This window comes from Coregonus lavaretus (assembly GCF_964263955.1).
Source record: "Coregonus lavaretus genome assembly, contig: HAP1_SCAFFOLD_340, whole genome shotgun sequence".
NCBI classification, from domain to species: Eukaryota; Metazoa; Chordata; class Actinopteri; order Salmoniformes; family Salmonidae; genus Coregonus; species Coregonus lavaretus.
This window is the reverse complement of record NW_028166140.1, coordinates 99,895-125,969: the sequence shown is the minus strand read 5'-3', so window position 1 is coordinate 125,969 and position 26,075 is coordinate 99,895. Positions and strand designations below refer to the sequence as shown.

The 26,075-nt window shown below is 44.9% G+C and overlaps 1 protein-coding gene across 1 annotated transcript in view; it reads left to right on the top strand.

The window, feature by feature from the left end:
• LOC311115026 (sorting nexin-30-like) overlaps window positions 1–26,075 on the top strand; it is a 55,669-nt gene that overhangs the window by 22,556 nt on the left and 7,038 nt on the right. The window contains exons 2-6 of the mRNA XM_084190243.1: window positions 1,928–2,116; window positions 8,407–8,517; window positions 9,430–9,588; window positions 21,259–21,448; window positions 22,043–22,242. Of these exons, the coding sequence (XP_084046369.1) occupies window positions 1,928–2,116; window positions 8,407–8,517; window positions 9,430–9,588; window positions 21,259–21,448; window positions 22,043–22,242 (849 nt within the window). The remainder of the gene's footprint in view (window positions 1–1,927; window positions 2,117–8,406; window positions 8,518–9,429; window positions 9,589–21,258; window positions 21,449–22,042; window positions 22,243–26,075) is intronic.

The following is a 26,075-nucleotide window of genomic DNA, read 5'->3' as shown; positions in this document are numbered from 1 at the left end:
GGAAAATAAGTATTTGACCCCCTCTCAATCAGAAAGATTTCTGGCTCCCGGGTGTCTTTTATACAGGTAACGAGCTGAGATTAGGAGCACACTCTTAAAGGGAGTGCTCCTAATCTCAGCTTGTTACCTGTATAAAAGACACCTGTCCACAGAAGTAATCAATCAATCAGATTCCAAACTGTTCCCTGTTAACAAACTATGCATGAGATTTTGTTGTCGGTAAAAGGCATCGGTGTAGGATTCTATTGCATTGACAGGCACTACTCAGCCCCTACTCTACACAGACTGGTGCGGCATAACCAATCAGAGCTGCAGTAGGCCTATACGCAAAATGACCTTTGCCATATATGGACCTGTGCCATTTACTTTGAACTGGACCGTGTTTACAGCGTGAGCGGTCGTGAGTAGATGCACTTGTTTTGAGATCAAAGTGAGACCTGCATGTAGTCACGTGTGCATATAGCTTTTTTTTTGTCTTAAAGGGGCAGTGTTGTGTTTTGAGACAGGCTTGAATAACCTAAGTAGCCAATAGGCAGAGGGTAGAGTAATTTTTCTGATACTCTGTTGTAATGGTATGGGAATTCTAATGCATTTTATTTTGTAAAGTCGTTTCTTGCATCAAACAACAAAACAACATTTTCAGTCACCTCCTTGTCTGAAGGACCAGTGGATAAACAGGTTAATGCCAAGCCCTGCATGTTTTTTGTTGTTGTCAAAAGTCTCATGGAATGTAGCCCTACGTTGAACACCACACGCTGACTGCTACTGTAGGCTGAATGATTGAACAGATATTTCCATGTTAAAATGTTATGGGATGCATTTTCTCCATTGTTTTTGATGGTAGGCCACTCTGGCAGGCCTACATTATGATCAAATAGCCACAGTAGCCTACTGGGCCACTGTTAAAACTGGAACTTAAAACGGGTACAGCCTCAGTGTTCAATTTAAACGCGTGCGCTGGAAGTTGCACAGAATTTTCACAAAGTTTCAGTTCGCACTCAGCAGACCTGACATTTTCTCAGTGCCAAAAAGGATAGAGGGACATTGGGGAAAGACCAACTCAGAGAGATAGGTAGGAGCAAGCCCATGTAATGCTTTGTAGGTTAGCAAGGAGCACCTTGAAGTCAGCACTAGCCTGAACAGGAAGCCTAGCACTGGAGTAATATGATCACATTAACATTTTTTTGGTGGGTTCTAGTCCAGATTCTAGCAGCCGTATGTAGCACTAGCTGAAATGCATGTAGTGCTTTATCTGGCTAGCCAGACAGTAGAGCATTGCAGTAGTCTAATTTATGAAGGCAAACTTGCCTTGAGGCCACAGATGTGACGCCGCAGTCAGACGAGCTTCCGAAGCAACCACAGAACATGGAATCCAAAGCTCCGATAGTGTAAAAACAAACATTTGTTTTCCAAACAAAATAAAAGCAGTAACACCTTGATGTCAGCACTTTAGACCAGAGACCACAGGGTGCCACTTTAGACCAGAGACCACAGGGTGCCACTTTAGACCAGAGACCATAGGGTGCCACTTTAGACCAGAGACCACAGGGTGCCACTTTAGACCAGAGACCACAGGGTGCCACTTTAGACCAGAGACCATAGGGTGCCACTTTAGACCAGAGACCATAGGGTGCCACTTTAGACCAGAGACCACATGGAGCCATAAATGTTAATGTGGTCCTCTGTAGCTCAGCTGGTAGAGCACGGCGCTTGTAACGCCAAGGTAGTGGGGTCGAACCCCGGGACCACCCATATACAAAAAAAAAATGTATGCACGCATGACTGTAAGTCGCTTTGGATAAAAGCGTCTGCTAAATGGCATATTATATTATATTATATATTATATTTATATTTATTATATTATATTATATTTGGGATGCAGACATACTAATGATGTTGCTATTTACTTCCTGTTTCCTGCTTCTAGGACCTGAGTCTGCCCAACGGGACGCCGGTGGAGACATCTAGTCCCGCCTCCTCATCTTCCCTCCTGAACCGGCTGCAGCTGGACGACGACCTGGACGGAGAAACACGTGACCTCTTTGTTACTGTCGACGACCCGAAGAAACACGTCTCCACTATGGAGACCTACATCACCTACAAGGTCGCCACTAAGGTAACCCTAACCCTAACCCTAACCCTAACCTGTAATGTGGATGGAAGCTGAAGGTACACTGAACAAACATATAAATGCAACATGTAAAGCTCATGGTCCCATGTTTTCATGAGCTGAAATAAAAAGATCCCAGAAATGTCTCTCAAATGTTGTGCACAAATTAGTTTACATCCCTGTTAGTGAGCATTTATCCTTTGCCAAGATAATCCATCCACCTGATATGTGTGGCATATCAAGAAGCTGATTAAACAGCATGATCATTACACAGGTGCACCTTGTGCTGGGGACAATAAAAGGCCACTCTAAAATTTGAAGTTTTGTCAAACAACACAATGCCACAGATGTGTCAAGATTTGAGGGAGCATGTAATTGGCATGCTGACTGCAGGAATGTCCACCAGAGCTGTTGCCAGAGAATTGAATGTTCATTTCTCTACCATATGAACTGAGGCTCGCATCTACTACAAGACCATGGTGCTTGCCTACGGAGCTGTGAGGGGAACGGCACCTCCTTTCCTTCAGGCTCTGATCAGACCCTACACCCAAACGAGGGCACTATGTTCATCCACCTCTGGCCTGCTAGCCCCCCTACCTCTACGGAAGCACAGTTCCCGCTCAGCCCAGTCAAAGCTATTCGCTGCTCTGGCACCCCAATGGTGGAACAAGCTCCCCCATGACAGTGGAGTCACTGACCACCTTACGGAGACACTTGAAACCCCACCTCTTTAAGGAATACAGTGAGGGAAAAAAGTATTTGATCCCCTGCTGATTTTGTACGTTTGCCCACTGACAAAGACATGATCAGTCTATAATTTTAATGGTAGGTTTATTTGAACAGTGAGAGACAGAATATCAACAAAAAAATCCAGAAAAACGCATGTCAAAAATGTTATAAATTGATTTGCATTTTAATGAGGGAAATAAGTATTTGACCCCTCTGCAAAACATGACTTAGTACTTGGTGGCAAAACCCTTGTTGGCAATCAGAGGTCAGACGTTTCTTGTAGTTGGCCACCAGGTTTGCACACATCTCAGGAGGGATTTTGTTCCACTCCTCTTTGCAGATCTTCTCCAAGTCATTAAGGTTTCGAGGCTGACATTTGGCAACTCGAACCTTCAGCTCCCTCCACAGATTTTCTATAGGATTAAGGTCTGGAGACTGGCTAGGCCACTCCAGGACCTTAATGTGCTTCTTCTTGAGCCACTCCTTTGTTGCCTTGGCTGTGTGTTTTGGGTCATTGTCATGCTGGAATACCCATCCACAACCCATTTTCAATGCCCTGGCTGAGGGAAGGAGGTTCTCACCCAAGATTTGACGGTACATGGCCCCGTCCATCGTCCCTTTGATGCGCTGAAGTTGTCCTGTCCCCTTAGCAGAAAAACACCCCCAAAGCATAATGTTTCCACCTCCATGTTTGACGGTGGGGATGGTGTTCTTGGGGTCATAGGCAGCATTCCTCCTCCTCCAAACACGGCGAGTTGAGTTGATGCCAAAGAGCTCCATTTTGGTCTCATCTGACCACAACACTTTCACCCAGTTCTCCTCTGACTCATTCAGATGTTCATTGGCAAACTTCAGACGGCCCTGTATATGTGCTTTCTTGAGCAGGGGGACCTTGCGGGCGCTGCAGGATTTCAGTCCTTCACTGCGTAGTGTGTTACCAATTGTTTTCTTGGTGACTATGGTCCCAGCTGCCTTGAGATCATTGACAAGATCCTCCTGTGTAGTTCTGGGCTGATTCCTCACCGTTCTCATGATCATTGCAACTCCATGAGGTGAGATCTTGCATGGAGCCCCAGGCCAAGGGAGATTGACAGGTATTTTGTGTTTCTTCCATTTGCGAATAATCGCACCAACTGTTGTCACCTTCTCACCAAGCTGCTTGGCGATGGTCTTGTAGCCCATTCCAGCCTTGTGTAGGTCTACAATCTTGTCCCTGACATAATTGGAGAGCTCTTTGGTCTTGGCCATGGTGGAGAGTTTGGAATCTGATTGATTGATTGCTTCTGTGGACAGGTGTCTTTTATACAGGTAACAAGCTGAGATTAGGAGCATTCCCTTTAAGAGTGTGCTCCTAATCTCAGCTCGTTACCTGTATAAAAGACACCTGGGAGCCAGAAATCTTTCTGATTGAGAGGGGGTCAAATACTTATTTCCCTCATTAAAATGGAAATCAATTTATAACATTTTTAACATGCGTTTTTCTGGATTTTTTTGTTGTTATTCTGTCTCTCACTGTTCAAATAAACCTACCATTAAAATTATAGACTGATCATTTCTTTGTCAGTGGGCAAACGTACAAAATCAGCAGGGGAACAAATATTTTTTTCCCTCACTGTACCTGGAATAGTATAAAGTAATCCTTCTGTGATAAGGGTTGTATGGCAGGTGATTGATGAACTCAGTCAGTGTTATTCTCAGAGAATCCCGGAACATATCCCAGTCCGTTTGATCAAAACAATCTTGAAGCATGGATTCCGATTGGTCAGACCAGCGTTGAATAGACTTTAGCACGGGTACTTCCTTTTTTTAGTTCCTGCCTATAGGATGGGAGGAGCAGAATGGCGTTGTGACCTGATTTGCCAAAGGGAGGGCGGGGGAGGGCCTTGTAGCCATCCCGGAAGGGAGAGTAACAGTGGTCGAGAGTTTTTGAAGCACGACTGCTACTTCGGTAGCTTTTTCCTCATAGTTGCTTTGTTAAAGTCCCCAGTTTCAATAAATGCGGCCTCAGGATATGTGGTTTCCAGTTTGCACAAAGTCCAGTGTAGTTATTTTGAGGGCCGTCGTGGTATCGGCTTGAGGGGGAATATACACGGCTGTGACTATAGCTGAGGAGAATTCTCTTGGGAGGTAATACGGTCGGCATTTGATTGTAAGGTATTCTAGGTCAGGTGAATAAAAGGACTTGAGTTCCTGTACGTTATCACAATCACACCATGAGGAGTTAATCATGAAACATACACTGCTGTCGTGGAAAATTCTAATCAAGTGAGAGAGACTTTGTCATTTTTTTCAAACAATCTATCTTTATTTGATATCGATAAATTATCGCAAAAATGGAGCTTGTCAGCGACCACCCGTAGGTGATTCGTGTTGGGGCGTGGCTTATATAGCCCAACCTGGTTACATGTCCTTAATCCACCACACCTGTGTCAATGTGTCAAACCAACGGATATCTACTGAATGAGTTGGCCCTAACCCCTGACCCTGACCCTGACCCCTGACCCTAACCCGTATTAGGTACAGATATCTACTGAATGAGTTGGCCAAATAGTCGGTGTCCTCTGTGTTCTCATGCGAGTACTAAGAACTGTTAGGATGAGGAGAGACTTCGTTTGAACAGACACCTCGTTCCGAACATGCAAGTTTCAGAGTACAGAGGGTAAGAACACGATGTGCACAGCCTAACCCTGACCCCTGACCCTAACCCTAACCCCTGACCCTGACCTGTATTAGGTACAGAGTTATGTTAAAACAGCAACTTACACAACCAGAGTAACAGGATTGAACCTACCATTTACATAAACCTTAAAGTAATGCTAATACTAATTTTTCCCCTTTTTCTTAACGGGGACAGTATATCCCGAGAGAGAGCAATGATTCCGTGAAACAGAGAATGTTACAGTCCCTGATGTGTCTCTGGAAGGAGATCCTCGCCCTGAGCTCGTCTACTTTATTGTCCAGGGACTGAACATTAGCGGGTATTATGCTCGGAAGCGGTGGATGGTGTGCGCGCCTCCTGAGTCCGACTAGAAGTCCTCTTGGTTCTATTTGTGACGCTCAACGCGCTGCAAGTCCCGCCTCGCCCATCTCCTCATTGGTTTTTAGGAGCATCTACCCACTTGGGTGATTGAAAGATGAACTGAGGTCTACGCTCCAGTCCAACGGAGTGCTTATGGATAACCCTGACCCCAACCCCAACCCCTAACCCCAACCCCAACCCCTAACCCCTGACCTTAACCCTAACCCTAGGTCTACGCTCCAGTCCAACGGAGTGCTTATGGATAACCCTGACCCCAACCCCAACCCCTAACCCCTAACCCCTAACCCCAACCCCAACCCCTAACCCCAACCCCAACCCCTAACCCCTGACCTTAACCCTAACCCTAGGTCTACGCTCCAGTCCAACGAAGTGCTTATGGATAATGTGAACGAGGCTTTGCCCATAAGCACTCCGTTCCGTTTCACCAGATGTCATGAATTTCAAATGGGGACGTCCACTACTGAGTGGAATCGCAATGCCCCCTTGCAGTTCAAGGCTCCGTTGGAGACTTAGACACATTTCTAACTTTGCGTCCTCTTCAGTCCAGCCAGAGTCTGTCGAAAAACAGGAAGTTACTAAACCACAGAAGAAGATAAAAATATGTGTGGCTTTATGGGATAACTAACAACTTGTAAACAATTACCCATTCCTATAAGTGAGCACTATTTTAATAGTAATGTTAAATAATACACACATTGGCTGTAATTCCAATGATATTATGACTGTTACCTCCCTTTTGAAGTTGATTGTGATGGTAATGAGGTTTTGTTTTTGATAATTTGTAAGTCGCTCTGGATAAGAGCGTCTGCTAAATGACGTAAATGTAAAATAATTATTAGGTGGAGGTCGCTTGCTACAATGGTATCTTTAGCCTAGCTTTTAGCTAGCTAGCTCTGCAGTGCAAGCTAGCTTGACTTGCTATAAAGTTAGAGAAACAAGTTTAGGAAAAAGTAACTAAACAAAACATGTTTTATTGTCACCTTGTATGAAAATATCATATTTTGCAATCTCCCAAAATAAATGCGTTCTCTGACGAGAGACAGGCTCTTCTCCATCTTGCGTTACAAACACTACACTTGTCCATTCAATAGCGGAGCAAGACTTAGTGAATGCATAATGAAATACACTATAAATACAAAAGTGTGTGGAGACCCCTTCAAATTAGTGGATTCGGCTATTTCAGCCACACCCGTTGCTGACAGGTGTATAAAATCGAGCACACAGCCATGCAATCTCCATACACAAACATTGGCAGTAGAATGGCCTTACTGAAGAGCTCAGTGACTTTCAACCTAGCACCGTCATAGGATGCCAGGAGAACGCTACCTGCCCAAATGCATAGTGGCAACTGTAGTTTGGTGGAGGAGGAATAATGGTCTGGGGCTGTTTTTCATGGTTCAGGCCCCTTAGTTCCAGTGAAGGGAAATCTTAACGCTACAGCATATATTGACATTCTAGACGATTCTGTGCTTCCAACTTTGTGGCAACAGTTTGGGGAAGGCCCTTTCCTGTTTCAACATGACAATGCCCCTGTGCACAAAGCGATGTCCATACAGAAATGGTTTGTCGAGATCGGTGTGGAAGAACTTGACTGGCCTGCACAGAGCCCTGACCTCAACGAACACCTTTGGGATGAATTGAAACGCAGACTGCGAGCCAGGCCTAATCGCCCAACATCAGTGCCCGAACTCACTAATGCTCTTGTGGCTGAATGGAAGCAAGTCCCCGCAGCAATGTTCCAACATCTAGTGGAAAGCCTTCCCAGAAGAGTGGAGGCTGTTATAGCAGCAAAGGGGGGACCAACTCCATATTAATGGCCATGATTTTGGAATGAGATGTTCGACGAGCAGGTGTCCACATACTTTTAGTCAAGTGGTATACATCACAATGTAAACGGGATGATTTTTTGAGGGAAAGTTGGTGGAGTGCTGCAGCAATGCGTCTCTCCAACAGCACCCTGGATTTACAAGATAAATATTTTGCGCCGTTGCCTTTGACAAAGTGAGCACTGCTTATCACAGGGCGGCATCACCTAAAAAGCCCATTTGCCACTGGTTGAGAGAGAATGTCATTGTTTTTGGGCAGAATGATGTGAGGTGTTACGTGTTGTTGGACGTGTTCTTGGACGTGTTGTTGGACGTGTTGGAAAATCTACCACCTAGTCCTAATAGCCGGGATAGCCGGCCCCTCTCCCTGCGTCTCCCTCCAGAACACCTGGGTGGAGTTTGACCTACCAGAGTACCCTGTCAGGGTTTAGAGTCAGGGTTAGGATTAGGATTAGGTAACACAGTGTAACCCTCTCTCTCTCTCTCTCTGTCTCTCTCTCTCTGTCTCTCTCTCTCTGTCTCTCTCTCTCTCTCTCTCTCTCTCTCTCTCTCTCTCTCTCTCTCTCTCTCTCTCTCTCTCTCTCTCTCTCTCTCTCTCTCTCTCTCTCTCTCTCTCTCTCTCTCTCTCTCTCTCTCTCTCTCTCTCTCTCTCTCTCTCTCTCTCTCTCTCCCCCCCCCCCCCCCCCCCCCCCCCCCCCCAGACAACGCGGGTGGAGTTTGACCTACCAGAGTACTCTGTGAGGCGGCGTTACCAGGACTTTGACTGGCTCAGGACCAAGCTGGAGGACACTCAGCCCACACATCTCATACCAGTAGGTTAATCCTGACCCTAACCCTAGACTACACATCTCATACCAGTAGGTTAATCCTGACCCTAACCCACACATCTCATACCAGTAGGTTAATCCTGACCCTAACCCACACATCTCATACCAGTAGGTTAATCCTGACCCCTAACCCTGACCCTAACCCTAGACTACACATCTCATACCAGTAGGTTAATCCTGACCCTAACCCACACATCTCATACCAGTAGGTTAATCCTGACCCTAACCCACACATCTCATACCAGTAGGTTAATCCTGACCCCTAACCCTGACCCTAACCCTAGACTACACATCTCATACCAGTAGGTTAATCCTGACCCTAACCCACACATCTCATACCAGTAGGTTAATCCTGACCCTAACCCTAGACTACACATCTCTTACCAGTAGGTTAATCCTGACCCTAACCCTGACCCTAACCCACACATCTCATACCAGTAGGTTAATCCTGACCCTAACCCTAGACTACACATCTCATACCAGTAGGTTAATCCTGACCCTAACCCTAGACTACACATCTCATACCAGTAGGTTAATCCTGACCCCTAACCCAAACATCTCATACCAGTAGGTTAATCCTGACCCTAACCCTAGACTACACATCTCATACCAGTAGGTTAATCCTGACCCCTAACCCAAACATCTCTTACCAGTAGGTTAATCCTGAGCCTGACCCTAGACTACACATCTCTTACCAGTAGGTTAACCCTGACCCCTAACCCTGACCCTAACCCTTGACTACACATCTCAGACCAGTAAGTTATGTACTAGCGTAACTGGTAGGATCTGAACCCCAGTTTCCCACTCGGAAAACCAACGTCTTAACCATTAGAATGACTCTCTCTCTCTCACTTTCTGTCCCCTATCTCTCGCTCTCTCTCGCCCTGCCCCCTCCAGCCCCTCCCTGAGAAGTTTGTGATGAAGGGGGTGGTGGACCGGTTCTCTGAGGAGTTTGTAGAGACGAGGAGGAAGGCTCTGGATAAGTTCCTGAAGAGAGTGGCTGACCATCCTGTCCTGTCGTTCAACCAACACCTCAACGCCTTCCTCTCTACCAAGGTATGTTATAGGCTTGGGCAGTATACCGTATATATACCCTATACCGGGGTATTTTGAAACAGCCACGGGATAATTTTTCAATAACGTCAATACTGCCATTTGAATTTTTTATTATTTTTTTAAATACATTTTAATACACTGCTCAAAAAAATAAAGGGAACACTTAAACAACACAATGTAACTCCAAGTCAATCACACTTCTGTGAAATCAAACTGTCCACTTAGGAAGCAACACTGATTGACAATAAATTTCACATGCTGTTGTGCAAATGGAATAGACAACAGGTGGAAATTATAGGCAATTAGCAAGACACCCCCAATAAAGGACTGGTTTTGCAGGTGGTGACCACAGACCACTTCTCAGTTCCTATGCTTCCTGGCTGATGTTTTGGTCACTTTTGAATGCTGGCGGTGCTTTCACTCTAGTGGTAGCATGAGACGGAGTCTACAACCCACACAAGTGGCTCAGGTAGTGCAGCTCATCCAGGATGGCACATCAATGCGAGCTGTGGCAAGAAGGTTTGCTGTGTCTGTCAGCGTAGTGTCCAGAGCATGGAGGCGCCACCAGGAGACAGGCCGGTACATCAGGAGACGTGGAGGAGGCCGTAGGAGGGCAACAACCCAGCAGCAGGACCGCTACCGCCACCTTTGTGCAAGGAGGAGCAGGAGGAGCACTGCCAGAGCCCTGCAAAATGACCTCCAGCAGGCCACAAATGTGCATTTGTCTGCTCAAACGGTCAGAAACAGACTCCATGAGGGTGGTATGAGGGCCCGACGTCCACAGGTGGGGGTTGTGCTTACAGCCCAACACCGTGCAGGACGTTTGGCATTTGCCAGAGAACACCAAGATTGGCAAATTCGCCACTGGCACCTTGTGCTCTTCACAGATGAAAGCAGGTTCACACTGAGCACACGTGACAGACGTGACAGAGTCTGGAGACGCCATGGAGAACGTTCTGCTGCCTGCAACATCCTCCAGCATGACCGGTTTGGCGGTGGGTCAGTCATGGTGTGGGGTGGCATTTCTTTGGGGGGCCGCACAGCCCTCCATGTGCTCGCCAGAGGTAGCCTGACTGCCATTAGGTACCGAGATGAGATCCTCAGACCCCTTGTGAGACCATATGCTGGTGCAGTTGGCCCTGGGTTCCTCCTAATGCAAGACAATGCTAGACCTCATGTGGCTGGAGTGTGTCAGCAGTTCCTGCAAGAGGAAGGCATTGATGCTATGGACTGGCCTGCCTGTTCCCCAGACCTGAATCCAATTGAGCACATCTGGGACATCATGTCTCGCTCCATCCACCAACGCCACGTTGCACCACAGACTGTCCAGGAGTTGGCGGATGCTTTAGTCCAGGTCTGGGAGGAGATCCCTCAGGAGACCATCCGCCACCTCATCAGGAGCATGCCCAGGCGTTGTAGGGAGGTCATACAGGCACGTGGAGGCCACACACACTACTGAGCCTCATTTTGACTTGTTTTAAGGACATTACATCAAAGTTGGATCAGCCTGTAGTGTGGTTTTCCACTTTAATTTTGAGGGTGACTCCAAATCCAGACCTCCATGGGGTTGATAAATTTGATTTCCATTGATAATTTTTGTGTGATTTTGTTGTCAGCACATTCAACTATGTAAAGAAAAAAGTATTTAATAAGATTATTTCATTCATTCAGATCTAGGATGTGTTATTTTAGTGTTCCCTTTATTTTTTTGAGCAGTGTATATATGTTTACATGACTTATTTGATTGATTTCCATTTTATAAGTCAGAAGACAGCCATCCAGACCTTCCTAGGACCATGTAAAGGTCCTCTGTCCAATAAACGTGTATTTGCCTCCCTCTGGTGGTCGGCTGCATCATTACATCAATTTGTGTCACCAGTGCAATATTTTTATGTTCCTGTAGCGGATCGCCTGCGCCTCATTTCACATTCATAAACCATGTCGTGGGCCGTTCTGAAACTACTCACACATCAACGTTGTTAACCATTTGTTGACACTCTGTTCAGTCCTGTTACCTCATTGGCTAGCTAGTTACCATTCTGGTATCTTGACCAGTACATGTAAACATTCAGGGACACAGACAGAAAGGAAAAAGGGATATCTTCTTCAGGAGATCAATGATCATAGCTGAATCATGAATGAATGACTGATGTCTTGCATGTCATCATCACAAACCTGACGTTTTTTAAAGAGACAGTGTAACATTTTCTATGTAATGCATCTCAATAGGATATTAGTGCTTTTACACAACGTATTCGTATCAACATTTTAGCTTTTATAATAAATTAATGTATTTACATATTCGTTTCTGGGGCACAACGTGCTTCAAAAGTAGCTAGAATATTTCATATAGGCCCAACATAGCTGTATCTAAATCAATTTAAAAAATCATATTTTCTGCTGCTCCTAAGTTTCATGTGGTGCTCCTAACTTTTTAAAGTTAGGAGCACCAGTGCTACCAATGAAAATGTTTAATTTATAGCCCTGTCTGCAATTAACTTGTGCAATACTTTAGAAGATAAAGCACATCGCGTTCTTCATTTCACCCGTCACATTATTTTTCATTATGAATCTTACCGGTAGTCCCCGGTCACCATGTGTTAGGGATTAACATGGGTAACCGGGATCCTGCGATTCCCCCATCAACACTTCACTTTTACTGAAAAAAAATGGAATGACAAGACCCGGGAAATTACAACATTTTCCCCCAACATGAGCAGCATTAGATTAGCAAAAACTAAAATAGCACATTATCCATGGAAGACTTTAGCCTAATGTTTTTACTTCACACTAAGTCGCCATGAATTCAAAGCTTTATTGACACTGCACACACGACCCGAATAAATGCTTCACGGAGTTCAAGTAACAGACACATCTTCAATTTGGAGATTTTTGGTCCAAATGAGAGATTTTTGGTTCCAACCGCCGTGTCTTTGTGAGACGCGGTGTGGGTGAACGGATGATCTCTGCATTTGTATTTCCCACCATAAAGCATGGAGGAGGTGGTGTGATGGTGTGGGGGTGCTTTGCTGGTGACACTGTCTGTGATTTATTTAGAATTCAAGGCACGCTTAACCAGTATGGCTACCACAGCATTCTGCAGCGATACGCCATCCCATCTGGTTTGGGCTTAGTGGGACTATCATTTGTTTTTCAACAGGGCAATGACCCAACACACCTCCAGGCTGCGTAAGGGCTATTTCACTGTTCTGCAGCACGAATTCACAGCTAAATGTTTTCCAGCTAGATGCACTACATTACCAAAAGTATGTGGACACCTAATCGTCGAACATCTCATTCCAATATCATGGCCATTAATATGGAGTTGGCCCCCCCCCCTTTGGCTGCTATAACAGCCTCCACTCTTCTGGGAAGGCTTTCCACTAGATGTTGGAACATTGCTGCGAGGACTTGCTTCCATTCAGCCAAAAGCGCATTAGTGAGGTCGGGCACTGATGTTGGGCGATTAGGCCTGGCTCGCAGTCGGCGTTCCAATTCATCCCAAAGGTGTTCGATGGGGTTGAGGTCAGGGCTCTGTGCAGGCCAGTCAAGTTCTTCCACACACAAACTATTCTGTATGGACCCCGCTTTGTGCACGGAGGCATTGTCATGCTGAAACAGGGAAGGGCCTTCCCCAAACTGTTGCCACAAAGTTGGAAGCACAGAATTGTCTAGAATGTCATTGTATGCTGTAGCGTTAAGATTTCCCTTCACTGGAAATAAGGGGCCTAGCCCGAACCATGAAAAACAGCCCCAGACCATTATTCCTTCTTCACTAAATTTTACAGTTGGCACTATGGTAGCATTCTCCTGGCATTCGCCAAACCCAGATTCGTCCGTCGGACTGCCAGATGGTGAAACGTGATTCATCACTCCAGAGAATGCGTTTCCGCTGCTCCAGAGTCCAATGGTGGAGAGCTTTACACCACTCCAGCCGACGCTTGGCATTGCGCATAGTGATCTTAGGCTTGAAGCGGCTGCTCGGCCATCGAAACCCATTTCATGAAGCTTCCGACGAACAGTTATTGTGCTGACGTTGCAGTTTGGAACTCAGAAGTGAGTGTTGCAACCGAGGACAGCCGATTTTTACTTGCTTCAGCACTCGTCGGTCCTCTTCTGTGGCCTACCGTTTCGCAGCTGAGCCGTTGTTGCTCCTAGACGTTTCCACTTCACAATAACAGCACTTAGTTGACCGGGGCAGCTCTAGGAGGGCAGACATTTGACGAACTGACTTGTTGGAAAGGTGGCATCCTATGACGGTGCCACGTTGAAAGTCACTGAGCTCTTCAGTAAGGCCATTCTACTGCCAATGTTTTTCTATGGAGATTGCATGGCGGTGTGCTCGATTTTATACACCCGTCAGCAACGGGTGTGGCTGAAATAGGGGTGTCCACATACTCGATATTCTGGATGCAGTAATTGCAAAATTACTGCAGTAAAAAAAACGAATTTTGGACACAGTATTTGAAGCATACTGCAGTTATACTGCACTCTGACTGCAATATTTTTCCGTAAGGGCATACTTTTGTATGTAAAGTGTATCTTATAACTTTTAAGTTAACTGTTTAAAATCTGCTTGTAGTAACCTGGTATATTTATGTTAAGTATTATGTTTACCAATCGATGGCAGTATTGACTCAATACCACGTTTGCTTTCCGCCATCCCGTAACCGTTTAAATAGCTGAAATTATATTTTTTGTTGTTGCCTGTTTTGTATGTTATTTTGGCATTAATACGTGTCACATATCAGTTTGCAAACAATGTAAAAACGAAAAAACATTGAGTTAATAAAGCCGCATGCAAACATGGTCTCTTTTTTGCTTTCTTGAGTAAAGGCAGCTCCAAAATGCAGGTGTTTCAGCCTAGCTCAGTGCTTTCTGTGGTGGTGGTGGGGCAGCCAGCGGAAAATACAAAGGGTAAGGGTTGGTAATGTTCTCTAAGTATGATGTTGACATGATCAGTCCAATCAAAGCTACTGTAGATATAACGTGATTTGACGTCATTTTATCTGTGGCCAAAGACCCTTGAGCCTTCTTGGATGGGCACTTCTAATGTAACTCTATGGCAGCACCCAAGGGGCTTGAATTTTCGAGCTCTACCCTTAGATTTGGCAGACATAGTGTCCCCATGAGTGACAGAACACTGAGCCAATCACGGCGCAACTACAGAACATTACCAACCCCTACGCTCCGTATGTTCCGCTGGCTGCCCCACCACCACAGAAAGCACTGAGCTAGGCTGAAACACCTGCATGTTGGAGCTGCCTTTCCTCAGCTAGGCTGAAACACCTGCATGTTGGAGCTGCCTTTAAATAATAAATAAAATAAATAATATGCCATTTAGCAGATGCTTTTATCCAAAGCGACTTACAGTCATGCGTGCATACATTTTTGTGTATGGGTGGTCCCGGGGATCGAACCCACTACCCTTGGCGTTACAAGCGCCGTGCTCTACCAGCTGAGCTACAGAGGACCAGCTAGGCTGAAACACCTGCATGTTGGAGCTGCCTTTACTCAGCTAGGCTGAAACACCTGCATTTTGGAGCTGCCTTTACTCAAGAAAGCGAAAAAAGAGACCATGTTTGCATGCGGCTTTATTAACTTTGGGTCTCTGCCCCACTTGCCCTGAATGACTGGTCACCACTGACTGAGAGACACCCCCCATTAAACTCATAACATACACACGGGAGAAAATTACGGTGATTTGGAGTTGCTGATGTTCAAGTGGAATATCAAGGACAAAAATAAAAGTCTGCCTCTTTTAGTAGTGGGTACTGGCCCCAGCTTACTAGGGAGAGGTCGGTTGGAGGAAATCAAACATGTCACCACAGAGACATTGACAGTGCAGCAGGTGCTATCAAAGCATGAGTGTGTTTTCAAAGAAGAGCTAAGGAAATTTAAAAGGGGTCCAAGCTACCATTCATGCTGCTGCAGATGCTACTCTCAGATTCATTAGGCCAAGATCAATTCCATATGCCATGAACCCTAAAGTGGATATGGAAATTGACACTCTTAAAAGAGGATATAATTATTCCTGTCAAGTTCTCTGAGTAGGCAGCACCAGTTGTTCCCATACTCAGACCAAATGGTTAAATCTATGTGGTGACTCTCTGGAGCTGTACCTCATACCCAGAGTGGAGGACTTGCTTTCAGCGTTAACTGGAGGGCAACAGTTCACAAAACTGGATGGAGAATGACGCAGAGAAACCTATCGGGTCCATGTCAAGAACATTGTCGCCAGCGGAGGAAAAAGTACACCCAGCTGGACAAGGAAGGACTGGCTGTCAAGTGCTAATAGTTGAAACTTCACAGAAGTACCTGACCATAAACACCCACAGAGGGATGTTTACCTACAAACGTTTACCTTTCAGGGTGTCCTCCGTGCCAGTTATCTTCCAAAGAACCGTGGAGGGAGTTCTGCAGGGGATACCCAAGGTAGCAGTTTACCTCGACGACATTCTTGTCACGAAGGAGGAGCATCTCAGAAACTTGGGTGAAGATTTGAGGAGGATAGAAGAGGCCGGTCTCCGGCTGAAGAGGAGCAAGTGTACGCTGTTTGCTGATGAAGTGCAGTACCTGGGTCACAAGGTGGACGCCAAGGGGTCCTTATACACAAGTACTTATACGGGAGAACATTCACTATTGTGACCGACCAGAAGCCTCTGTTCTCTCTGTTCCATGAACAAAAGCCAGTACCAGAAATGGTCTCTCCAAGAGTTCAACGTAGGGCTGTGTGGCTCAGGGCCTACGAGTACAGAATAATCTACAAGCCAGGTAGATACAATGAGAACACTGATGCTCTAAGTAGGCTGCCCGTTCCAGAAATAATCCCTCAGGAAGGAGAAAATGACTAAGTCTTGAAGATCGATGTGTTGGATGATGCTTAAACAAGCAGGATAGGACATTGGAACGTTCCCCAGAGTTGCAGTTGGACAAACAACCTGAGACCACCAGGACATTGGAACGTTCCCCAGAGTTGCAGTTGGACAAACAACCTGAGACCACCAGGACTTTGGAACGTTCCCCAGAGTTGCAGTTGGACAAACAACCTGAGACCACCAGGACTTTGTTGTGGTGAAGTGGTGAAGTGCTGTTGGCACCAGCTACACCACCTCGGAGACGCTCCATTAGAGAGAGAGACATCCGCCAGACTATTTCAGATCCTAAGGAAGATCATGTTCCTAGAGGTCACTGAAGTAAAAAAAATAAAAACAAGTAAATATATAAATAATGAATTATGAATAGGATTGTAAAAAACAAACAAGAAATGTGATTGTTATGAAAAATCATAAATGTTTAGTTGGCAGCCTAGCTCAGAAAGGAATTAAGTTGATTTATTAGCCAAAAAGGGGGGAATGTAGTAACCTGGGAAATGTATGTTAAGTATTATGTTTACCAATAGATGGCAGTATTGACTCAATACGGGGTTTGCGTTCCGCTATCCGTAGCCATTTCAATGTCTGACCATATAACCGTGCTCAGATAGCTTACACCAGGTGAATTCCTGTAATGTTATTCTAAGTTACAATTAAATACTAAAACGTACGTACTTGTCCGGTGTCATCGATCTAAGAAGCATCCTAAGATACCACAGTGCTAAATGCTCTGAAGTGGTGCATTTGGTTTGCTAACTTAGTAGGTATCTAGCTCAGGGGTCTTCAGACAACTTTTTTTTTTTATAGCTTTCGATGTAAGGCACATTCTTCTCTACCCTGAAACTCTTCCCCGGGTCCGTGATATACAAGAGATGTGTTTTCTGTCAATATACCTGGTACAGTAATGGTTAATAAACAACTCTTAAGGGGGCCCCATCAAATATTTGTGGGTATTTTCCGGAATTCTGTTTTATATTTCCAGTTTTTTTTTCCTTCTTCAGTTTTTTACTCTAATGGATGTTCTGAGTCTATGTCAATGCTTAAATCACATCAGAAGACCAATTTGTGAGCTCTCAGGAAAAAAAAGCAAACACATTTAGATTTTTGAGTGTGATTCCCGTTTAATTGTGTATTAAGCGAAAGCGGAACGTGTCGGTCTAGTGATGTTTCTGCTGTTAGCCCCACTGCTACAGAACATGTCACGGCAGAGTTTGCAAAACAATGGCCACCCAATTGATACAAATATTCATGAGATCTTTGTCAGGTAAGCCTACTTTGCAGTTCACATTTAATTGAGAAGGTTTTTGGGGAAAGTATTTGTCTACCCACAAAACGGTTATCATTAGCATTGCTTACTGGCTACATACGGAGTGATAGACAAATGCGTGCACCAAACAGAAAGACGGGCAATATTGCTGGAAATTAATTGGCAGATATTGTTACGTTTGGCTTTTTAAGCCAATAGTGGCTAACCAGGAGTGGGATAATGTTGATGTAGCTTTGATTAGATAGTTGCTGGGAGCTTTATATTTATCACAGTTTGCGATTGAACACATGAAAAAAAAAATACTTTCAGCTTGGCGAGCTACTGGTAGCTGGTGATCTGCCTGTTGAAGGCCCCTGATGTAGCTGGTGATCTACCTGTTGAAGGCCGATGATGTAGCTGGTGATCTGCCTGTTGAAGGCCCCTGATCTAGCTGGTTAGCTTCTTGCGAAATCAAACTCCTCTTGGTAACACCAGAGAATCCCCTCCTGGATCAAGAGCCTTGCTGTCTAATATTTGTTTTGTGCGTGCCTGGGATGGCTGTCCTGTAAATAGCTTATGTCAGAGACTGCATAAAATCCCACTTCTGACACCAATGTAGCGAACAGCAGGGCAGGGGAACGAAACCGGGTCGCTGGTGTGAAAGATCACATGTAGCTCAGTTGGTAGAGCATGGTGCTTGCAACACCAGGGTTGTGGGTTCGATTCCCACGGGGGACCAGTATGAAAATGTAGGTACTCACTACTGTAAGTCGCTTTGGATAAAAGTGTCTGCAAAATTGCATATTCTTCTAATCTGAACAAAAATATAATCGCAACATGTGAAGTGTTGGTCCCATGTTTCATGAGCTGAAATAAAAGATCCCAGAAATGTTCCTTACTCACAAAAAACGTATTTCTCAAAAATGTTGTGCACAAATTTGTTGACATCCCTGTTAGTTAGCTTTTTTTTTTTTTTTTTTTTTTTTTAATGCCATTTAGCAGACGCTTTTATCCAAAGCGACTTACAGTCATGCGTGCATACATTTTTGTGTATGGGTGGTCCGGGACAATCCATCCACCTGACAGGTGTGGCATATCAACAAGCTGATTAAACAGCATGATCATTACACAGGTGCACCTTGTGCTGGGGACAATAAAATGCCACTAAAAAATTTGCAAAGATGTGTCAAGTTTTGAGGGAGCGTGCAATTGGCATGAAGATTGCAGGAATGTCCACCTGAGCTGTTGCCAGTGAATTGAATGTTAATTTCTCTAACATCGTTGTTTTAGAGAATTTGGCAGTACGTCCAACCGACCTCACAACCGCAGACCACGTGTAACCACGCCAGCCCAGGACCTCCCCAGACCACGTGTAACCACGCCAGCCCAGGACCTCCCCAGACCACGTGTAACCACGCCAGCCCAGGACCTCCCCAGACCACGTGTAACCACGCCAGCCCAGGACCTCCCCAGACCACGTGTAACCACGCCAGCCCAGGACCTCCACATCGGGCTACTTCACCTGCTGGATCGTCTGAGACCAGCCACCCGGACAGCTGATGAAACTGTGGGTTTGCACAACCGAATAATTTCTGCACAAACTGTCAGAAACCGTCTCAGGGAAGCTCATCTGCGTGCTCGTCGTCCTCACCAGGGTCTTGGCCTTACTGAAGTCCGGCGTTGTAACCGACTTGTGGGCAAATGCTCACCTTCGATGGCCACTGGCACGCTGGAGAAGTATGCTCTTCACGGATGAATCCCGGTTTCAACTATACCTGGCAGATGGCAGACAGTATATGGCGTCGTGTGGGTTCGAGCGGTTTGCTGATGTCAACGTTGTGAACAGGTTATGGTATGGGCAAGTCTAAGCTACGGACAACTAACACAATTGCATTTTATCGATGGCAATTTGAATGCACAGAGATACCGTGACGAGATCCTGAGGCCCATTGTCCTGCCATTTATCCACCTCCATCGCCACATGTTTCAGCATGATAATGCACAACCCCATGCCGCAAGGATCTGTACACAATTTCTGGAAGCTGAAAATGTCCCAGTTCTTCCATGGCCTGCATACTCCCCAGACATGTCAGTCATTGAGCATGTTTGGAATGCTCTGGATCGACGTGTACGACAGCATGTTCCAGTTCCCACCAATAGCCAGCAACTTCGCACAGCCATTGAAGAGAAGTTGTTTTCTGATCCACGCCCCTACTTTTTTTTAAAGGTATCTGTGACCCAACAGATGCATATCTGTATTCCCAATTATGTGAACTCCATAGTTTAGGGCCTAATGAATTTATTTAAATTGACTGATTTCGTTATATGAACTGTAACTCAGTAAAATCTTTGAAATTGTTGCGTTTATATTTTTGTTCACTGTATATTCTTCTAAAATATTTGCAAATCATAAATTAGCATTTAACTAGCATTCGCTATGGGATTTTACGTTTACTTGTTAGCATTGCTAACCTTCGGATTACAGAGACTCAGTGGGGTTTGAAAATAGCGGCCCTTATATTCAGTGCCGGTATTACTGAATATCCCGGTTTGGCACAAGGTCGGTATGAAGGTATGACAATATGGATACCGCCTAGTATGTTAGATGGGAGAGAAATGAGCAAATACTGTAGGCATTACAGTCCTGTATGTATTTCTGACTCGTACCTCCCACAGTGAATAAAGCTTGAAGGAATCTCCAATCAAAGTCTCTGAGACATCAAATCAAATCACATGTTTATTTGCCACATGCGCCGAATACAACAGGTGTAGACCTTACAGTGAAATGCTTACTTACAAGCCCTTAACCAACAATGCAGTTTTAAGAAGAAAAAAATAGTGTTAAGTAAAAAAATACAATAATTTTTTTTTTAAAGAGCAGCAGTAAAATAAAATAACAGTAGGGAGGCTATATACAGGGGGTACCGGTACAGAGTCAATGTGCGGGGGCACTGGTTAGTCTTCATCTGTTGGTGTAATGTTGTAACCGTGGTGGAAGGCTCTAAACGTTGTGTTTTGTGTGTGATTGCGTGTTGAGGTGGTAACCTGTGTGTTGAGGTGGTAACCTGCGTGTTGAGGTGTTAACCTGCGTGTTGAGGTGTTAACCTGCGTGTTGAGGTGTTAACCTGTGTGTTGAGGTGGTAACCTGCGTGTTGAGGTGTTAACCTGCGTGTTGAGGTGTTAACCTGCGTGTTGAGGTGTTAACCTGCGTGTTGAGGTGGTAACCTGCGTGTTGAGGTGTTAACCTGCGTGTTGAGGTGTTAACCTGCGTGTTGAGGTGTTAACCTGTGTGTTGAGGTGTTAACCTGCGTGTTGAGGTGGTAACCTGCGTGTTGAGGTGGTAACCTGCGTGTTGAGGTGGTAACCTGCGTGTTGAGGTGGTAACCTGCGTGTTGAGGTGGTAACCTGCGTGTTGAGGGGTTAACCTGCGTGTTGAGGTGTTAACCTGCGTGTTGAGGTGGTAACCTGCGTGTTGAGGTGTTAACCTGCGTGTTGAGGTGTTAACCTGCGTGTTGAGGTGTTAACCTGCGTGTTGTGTTTTCTCCCCAGGACCTGAATAAGAGACAAGGCCTAGCCCTGCTCTCTAAGATGGGGGAGTCGGTGAAGCACGTGACAGGAGGGTACAAGCTGAGGGGCCGACCCATGGAGTTTTCTGTTATGGGAGACTACCTGGATTTGTTCACACAGAAGCTGGGTACCATCGACAGGATAGCGCAGAGAATCATCAAAGAACAGTCCGGTAGGTAACAGGGAGGTAAAGGTTATTGCTGGGTCTTTTCTGACTGTCGCTTTGCCTCTAGCTGGGCTGTGACTCTCTGTCTGACTCTGTGTCAGTGACTCCCTGGTGTGTGTGTGTGTGTGTGTGTGCAGCTAACTCTCTCTCTGTGTATGTGTGTGTGCAGCTAACTCTCTCTGTGTGTGTGTGTGTGTGTGTCTGTGTGTGTCTGTGTGTGTGTGTGTGTGTGTGTGTGTGTGTGTGTGTGTGTGCAGCTAACTCTCTGTGTGTGTGTGTGTGCAGCTAACTCTCTCTGTGTGTGTGTGTGTGTGTCTGTGTGTGTCTGTGTGTGTGTGTGTGTGTGTGTGTGTGTGTGCAGCTAACTCTGTCTGTGTGTGTGTACCTGGTAGAGCTGCGTGAGTACGGTCCTGTCTACACCACCTGGACTGCCTCCTCTTTCCTCTCTGCTCTCTCTGACTACTGTGTCCCTCCTCCCCTGTGTACTCAGAGTACCTGGTAGAGCTGCGTGAGTACGGTCCTGTCTACACCACCTGGACTGCCTCCTCTTTCCTCTCTGCTCTCTCTGACTACTGTGTCCCTCCTCCCCTGTGTATTCAGAGTACCTGGTAGAGCTGCGTGAGTACGGTCCTCTCTACACCACCTGGGCGGCGTCGGAGGCGGAGCTACAGGAGCCCCTGGAGGGCGTGTCCGGCTGCATAGCTAACTGCTCCAGCGCTCTGGACGAACTCACCGAGGACATGAGCGAAGACTTCCTGCCTGTGCTCCGAGAATACGTCCTCTACATTGAGTCCGTAAAGGTACAGTAGAATACAGTAGAATGATTCCATGAAGGGACAGTAGAATACAGTAGAATGATTCCATGAAGGTACAGTAGAATACAGTAGAATGATTCCATGAAGGTACAGTAGAATGCAGTAGAATGATTCCATGAAGGTACAGTAGAATACAGTAAAGGACAGTATACCGAAACTTCAGTACGTTTTCAATACTAGAACATGAAACACTTTCAGTACGTCTGTCAAATGTGTCTTATGCCGTCTACTGATTTGAGAGGATCAGTTCTGTCTACCAGCGAAGCCTTTATAGCCTTATAACACCGTGCATGTCTTTTTCCTGCTCCACTTACTGCTGACGAGAAAACCACTGGCAGTCTGGGCTGCATCATGTTAGCTCCCCACTCATACTGGCTCAAGCCTGTTCTGAGGAACCACTGAACCCACTGGCAGTCTGGGCTGCATCATGTTAGCTCCCCACTCATGTTACACTGAAGTTAACACATTTGAATAATGCAACACGGCATGTAGAAATGTTGAATCTGTTAATTACTGTTCGTGAAACAATGTCATTGCAGGCTAGAACACTTTACAATGCAAGAAGATACCGGTAGCTTTCATCTTTGTAGGCTAACTTTCCTTCACTAACATCAATTCACTACCCTAGTACTTTGTTTGTGATCATATGCAAACCACAACACAAAATATGCTGATTTCCTTCACTGACCAAACTGCAGTTCGCGAACGATTTAGTTCTATTTGAACTACTCTTTTTACTGACTGTTGAATCATGATTAATTTTTCTGAGTACATTTTTTGTCATTCGTTTGACCTGCTGGCTGGCCGCAATTAATTCTAAAGCAGGATTAATACGCACTCCTCCGGCTCAGCGGCTCTGGAGACGTGCTCAGTTTTCTCCACACACAGCCATTAAACTCTGTAAAGTCACCGTTGGCCTCATGGTGAAATCCCTGAGCGATTTCCTTCCTCTCCGGCAACTAAGTTAGGAAGGACGCCTGTATCTTTGTAGTGACTGGGTGTATTGATACACCATCCAAAGTGTAATTAATAACTTCACCATGCTCAAAGGGATATTCAATGTCTGCTTTTTTTATTTTTACCCATCTACCAATAGGTGCCCTTCTTTGTGAGGCATTGAAAAACCTCCCTGGTCTTTGTGGTTGAATTTGTGTTTGAAATTCACTGCTCGACTGAGGGACCTTACAGATAATTGTATGTGCGGGGTACAGATGAGGTAGTCATTCAAAAATCATGTTAAACACTTATGTGATTTGTTAAGCACATTAGTACTCCTGAACTTATTTAGGCTTGCCATAACAAAGGGGTTGAATACTTATTGACTCAAGACATTTCAGCTTTTCATTTTTAATTTAATTTGTCAAAGTTTAAAAAAAACATAATTCCACCTTGCCATTATGGGGTGCTGTATGTAGGCCTGTTATAAGCCATTTGCATTTGAATGTGCTGTAACACAACAACATGTGGAAACAGTCGAGGGTTGGGAAATACTTTCTGAAGGCACATATTTCAGTCAAATTGCTTTTCAGCCTGGAGAGTCTGGTTTCCTCTCTCTCTCTCTCTCTAATGTCCTCTCACCTGCCAGACTGCTGAGGAAGCAGACTTTCACCACATCAGGACGTGTCGCTTCCTCTTTCCCTAGAATGACTTTTGCTGACAAGTCATGTTTGTGTTGAGACATAATGAGAGCTGTCTTGGGGTTAAGGTTTCCTCAGGCAATAGAATTTGGTGTTTATCTCAGATTTTCACTTCCACCCATCCTAACCCTAACCTGTCATTGTTTAAATTTAGATTTGGTATACACAACGCCTGCAAAAGTATTCAGACCCCTTTTTAATTTCTTCACGTTTTATTGTGTTACAAAGTGGGATTAAAATTGATTTAATTGTCAGTTTTTGTCAACAATATACACAAAATACTCTGTCAAAGTGGAAGAAAGATTAATAAACATATTATATAACTCAAGTATAGTCGTTGCATAAGTATTCAGCCCCTTTGTTTAGGCAAGCCTAAATGAGTTCAGGAGTAGAATTTGGCTTAACAAATCACTTAATAAATTACATGGACTCACTCTGTGTGAAATAATAGTGGTTGACACTAAATGACTAACCCTTCCTCTGTCCTCCATACATACATCTGTAAGTCCCTCAGTCAAGTATTGAATTTCAAGCACAGATTCAACTACAAAGACCAGGGAGCTTTTAGAAAGCCTCATAAAGAAGGGCAGTGATTGGTAGATGATTAACAATAACAAATCAGACATTGAATATCTCTTTAAGCCGTGGTCAAGTTAATAATGATGCTGTGGATTATATATTAAACCACCCAGACACATCAAAGATACAGTCGTCCTTCGGAACTGAGCTGCAGGACAGGAATGAAACTGCTCAGGGATGTCACCGTGAGGCCATTGGTGATTTTAAAATGGCTACAGAGTTCAACGGCTGTGATGGGAGAGAACTGAGGATGGATCAACAACATTGTAGTGACTCCACAATACTAACCTAAATGACAGAGTGAAAAGAACACAAATATAAAAAATATTCCAAAACATGAATCTTGTTTAGAAAACAAGGCACTAAAGTAATACTGCAACAACAACAAAACATGGCAAAGGAATACACTTTCTGGCATAAATGCAAAGCCTTTGGGGCAAATCCAACACTTCACTGAGTACCACTCTTCGTATTTTCAAGCATGGTGGTGACTGCATCGGGTTATGGGTGTGCTTGACATTGGCAAATACTGGGGAGATTTTCAGGATAAAAATAAACAGGATAGGGCTAAGCACAGGCAAAATCCTAGAGGAAAACCTGGTTCAGTCTGCTTTACACCAGACACTGGGAGAGGAATTCACCTTTCAGCAGGACAATAACCTAAAACACAAGGCCAAATCTACACTGGAGTTGGTTACCAAGACGACAGTGAATGTTCTTAAGTGACCAAGTTACGGTTGCTTGAAATACTATGGCAAGACTTGAAAATTGCTGTCTATCCATAATCAATAACAATAGGCAAATATCGTAGGCTTGGGCGGTATACTGTATATACCGTTTGCTAATTTAGTAGCTAGTTCGCTGTCTAGCTAAGTGGTTAGCTTCTTCCAAAATCAAGCATTTGCTTGGTAACAGCAGAGAATCCCCTCCTAGATCAAGAACCTTGCTGGCTAATATTCATTTTGCGCGTGCAGCTAACTGACTCGCAATTTGGAGTTACTTTTATACTTGTATAGTTTAGGTCACAAAATACAAAATGTTTGCAATGTGCTCGTTAGCATTCTCTATGAGGATTCCTTAGTGTTTGTTAGCATTCTGGTAAGTTATGTTTTTTGGGCATTGAATATTAGTACTTTTTAGAGCAACTTACAGTTATTGAGTGCATACATTATTTTTTTATTTTTCATACTGGCCCCCCGTGGGAATCGAACCCACAACCCTGGCGTTGCAAGCGCCATGCTCTACCAACTGAGCTACATCCCTGCCAGCCATTCTCTCCCCTACCCTGGACGACGCTGGGCCAATTGTGCGCCGCCCCATGGGTCTCCCTGTCGCGGGCGGCTATGACAGAGCCTGGATTCGAACCAGGATCTCTAGTGGCACAGCTAGCACTGCGATGCAGTGCCTTAGACCACTGCGCCAGTCGGGAGGTTAAGAAGGTTTCATGCAGTGTTTTCCCCTTACTGACACAATGACATGCAGATCATTATGCATGTATATTCCTTCCTCCCATTCCTAAGGTAGGCCTTAGCAAATATGATCAAATCAGCCATTTTATGCAGTATTCTATTATACACTGAACAGTGTGAAGTTAAATTCAAT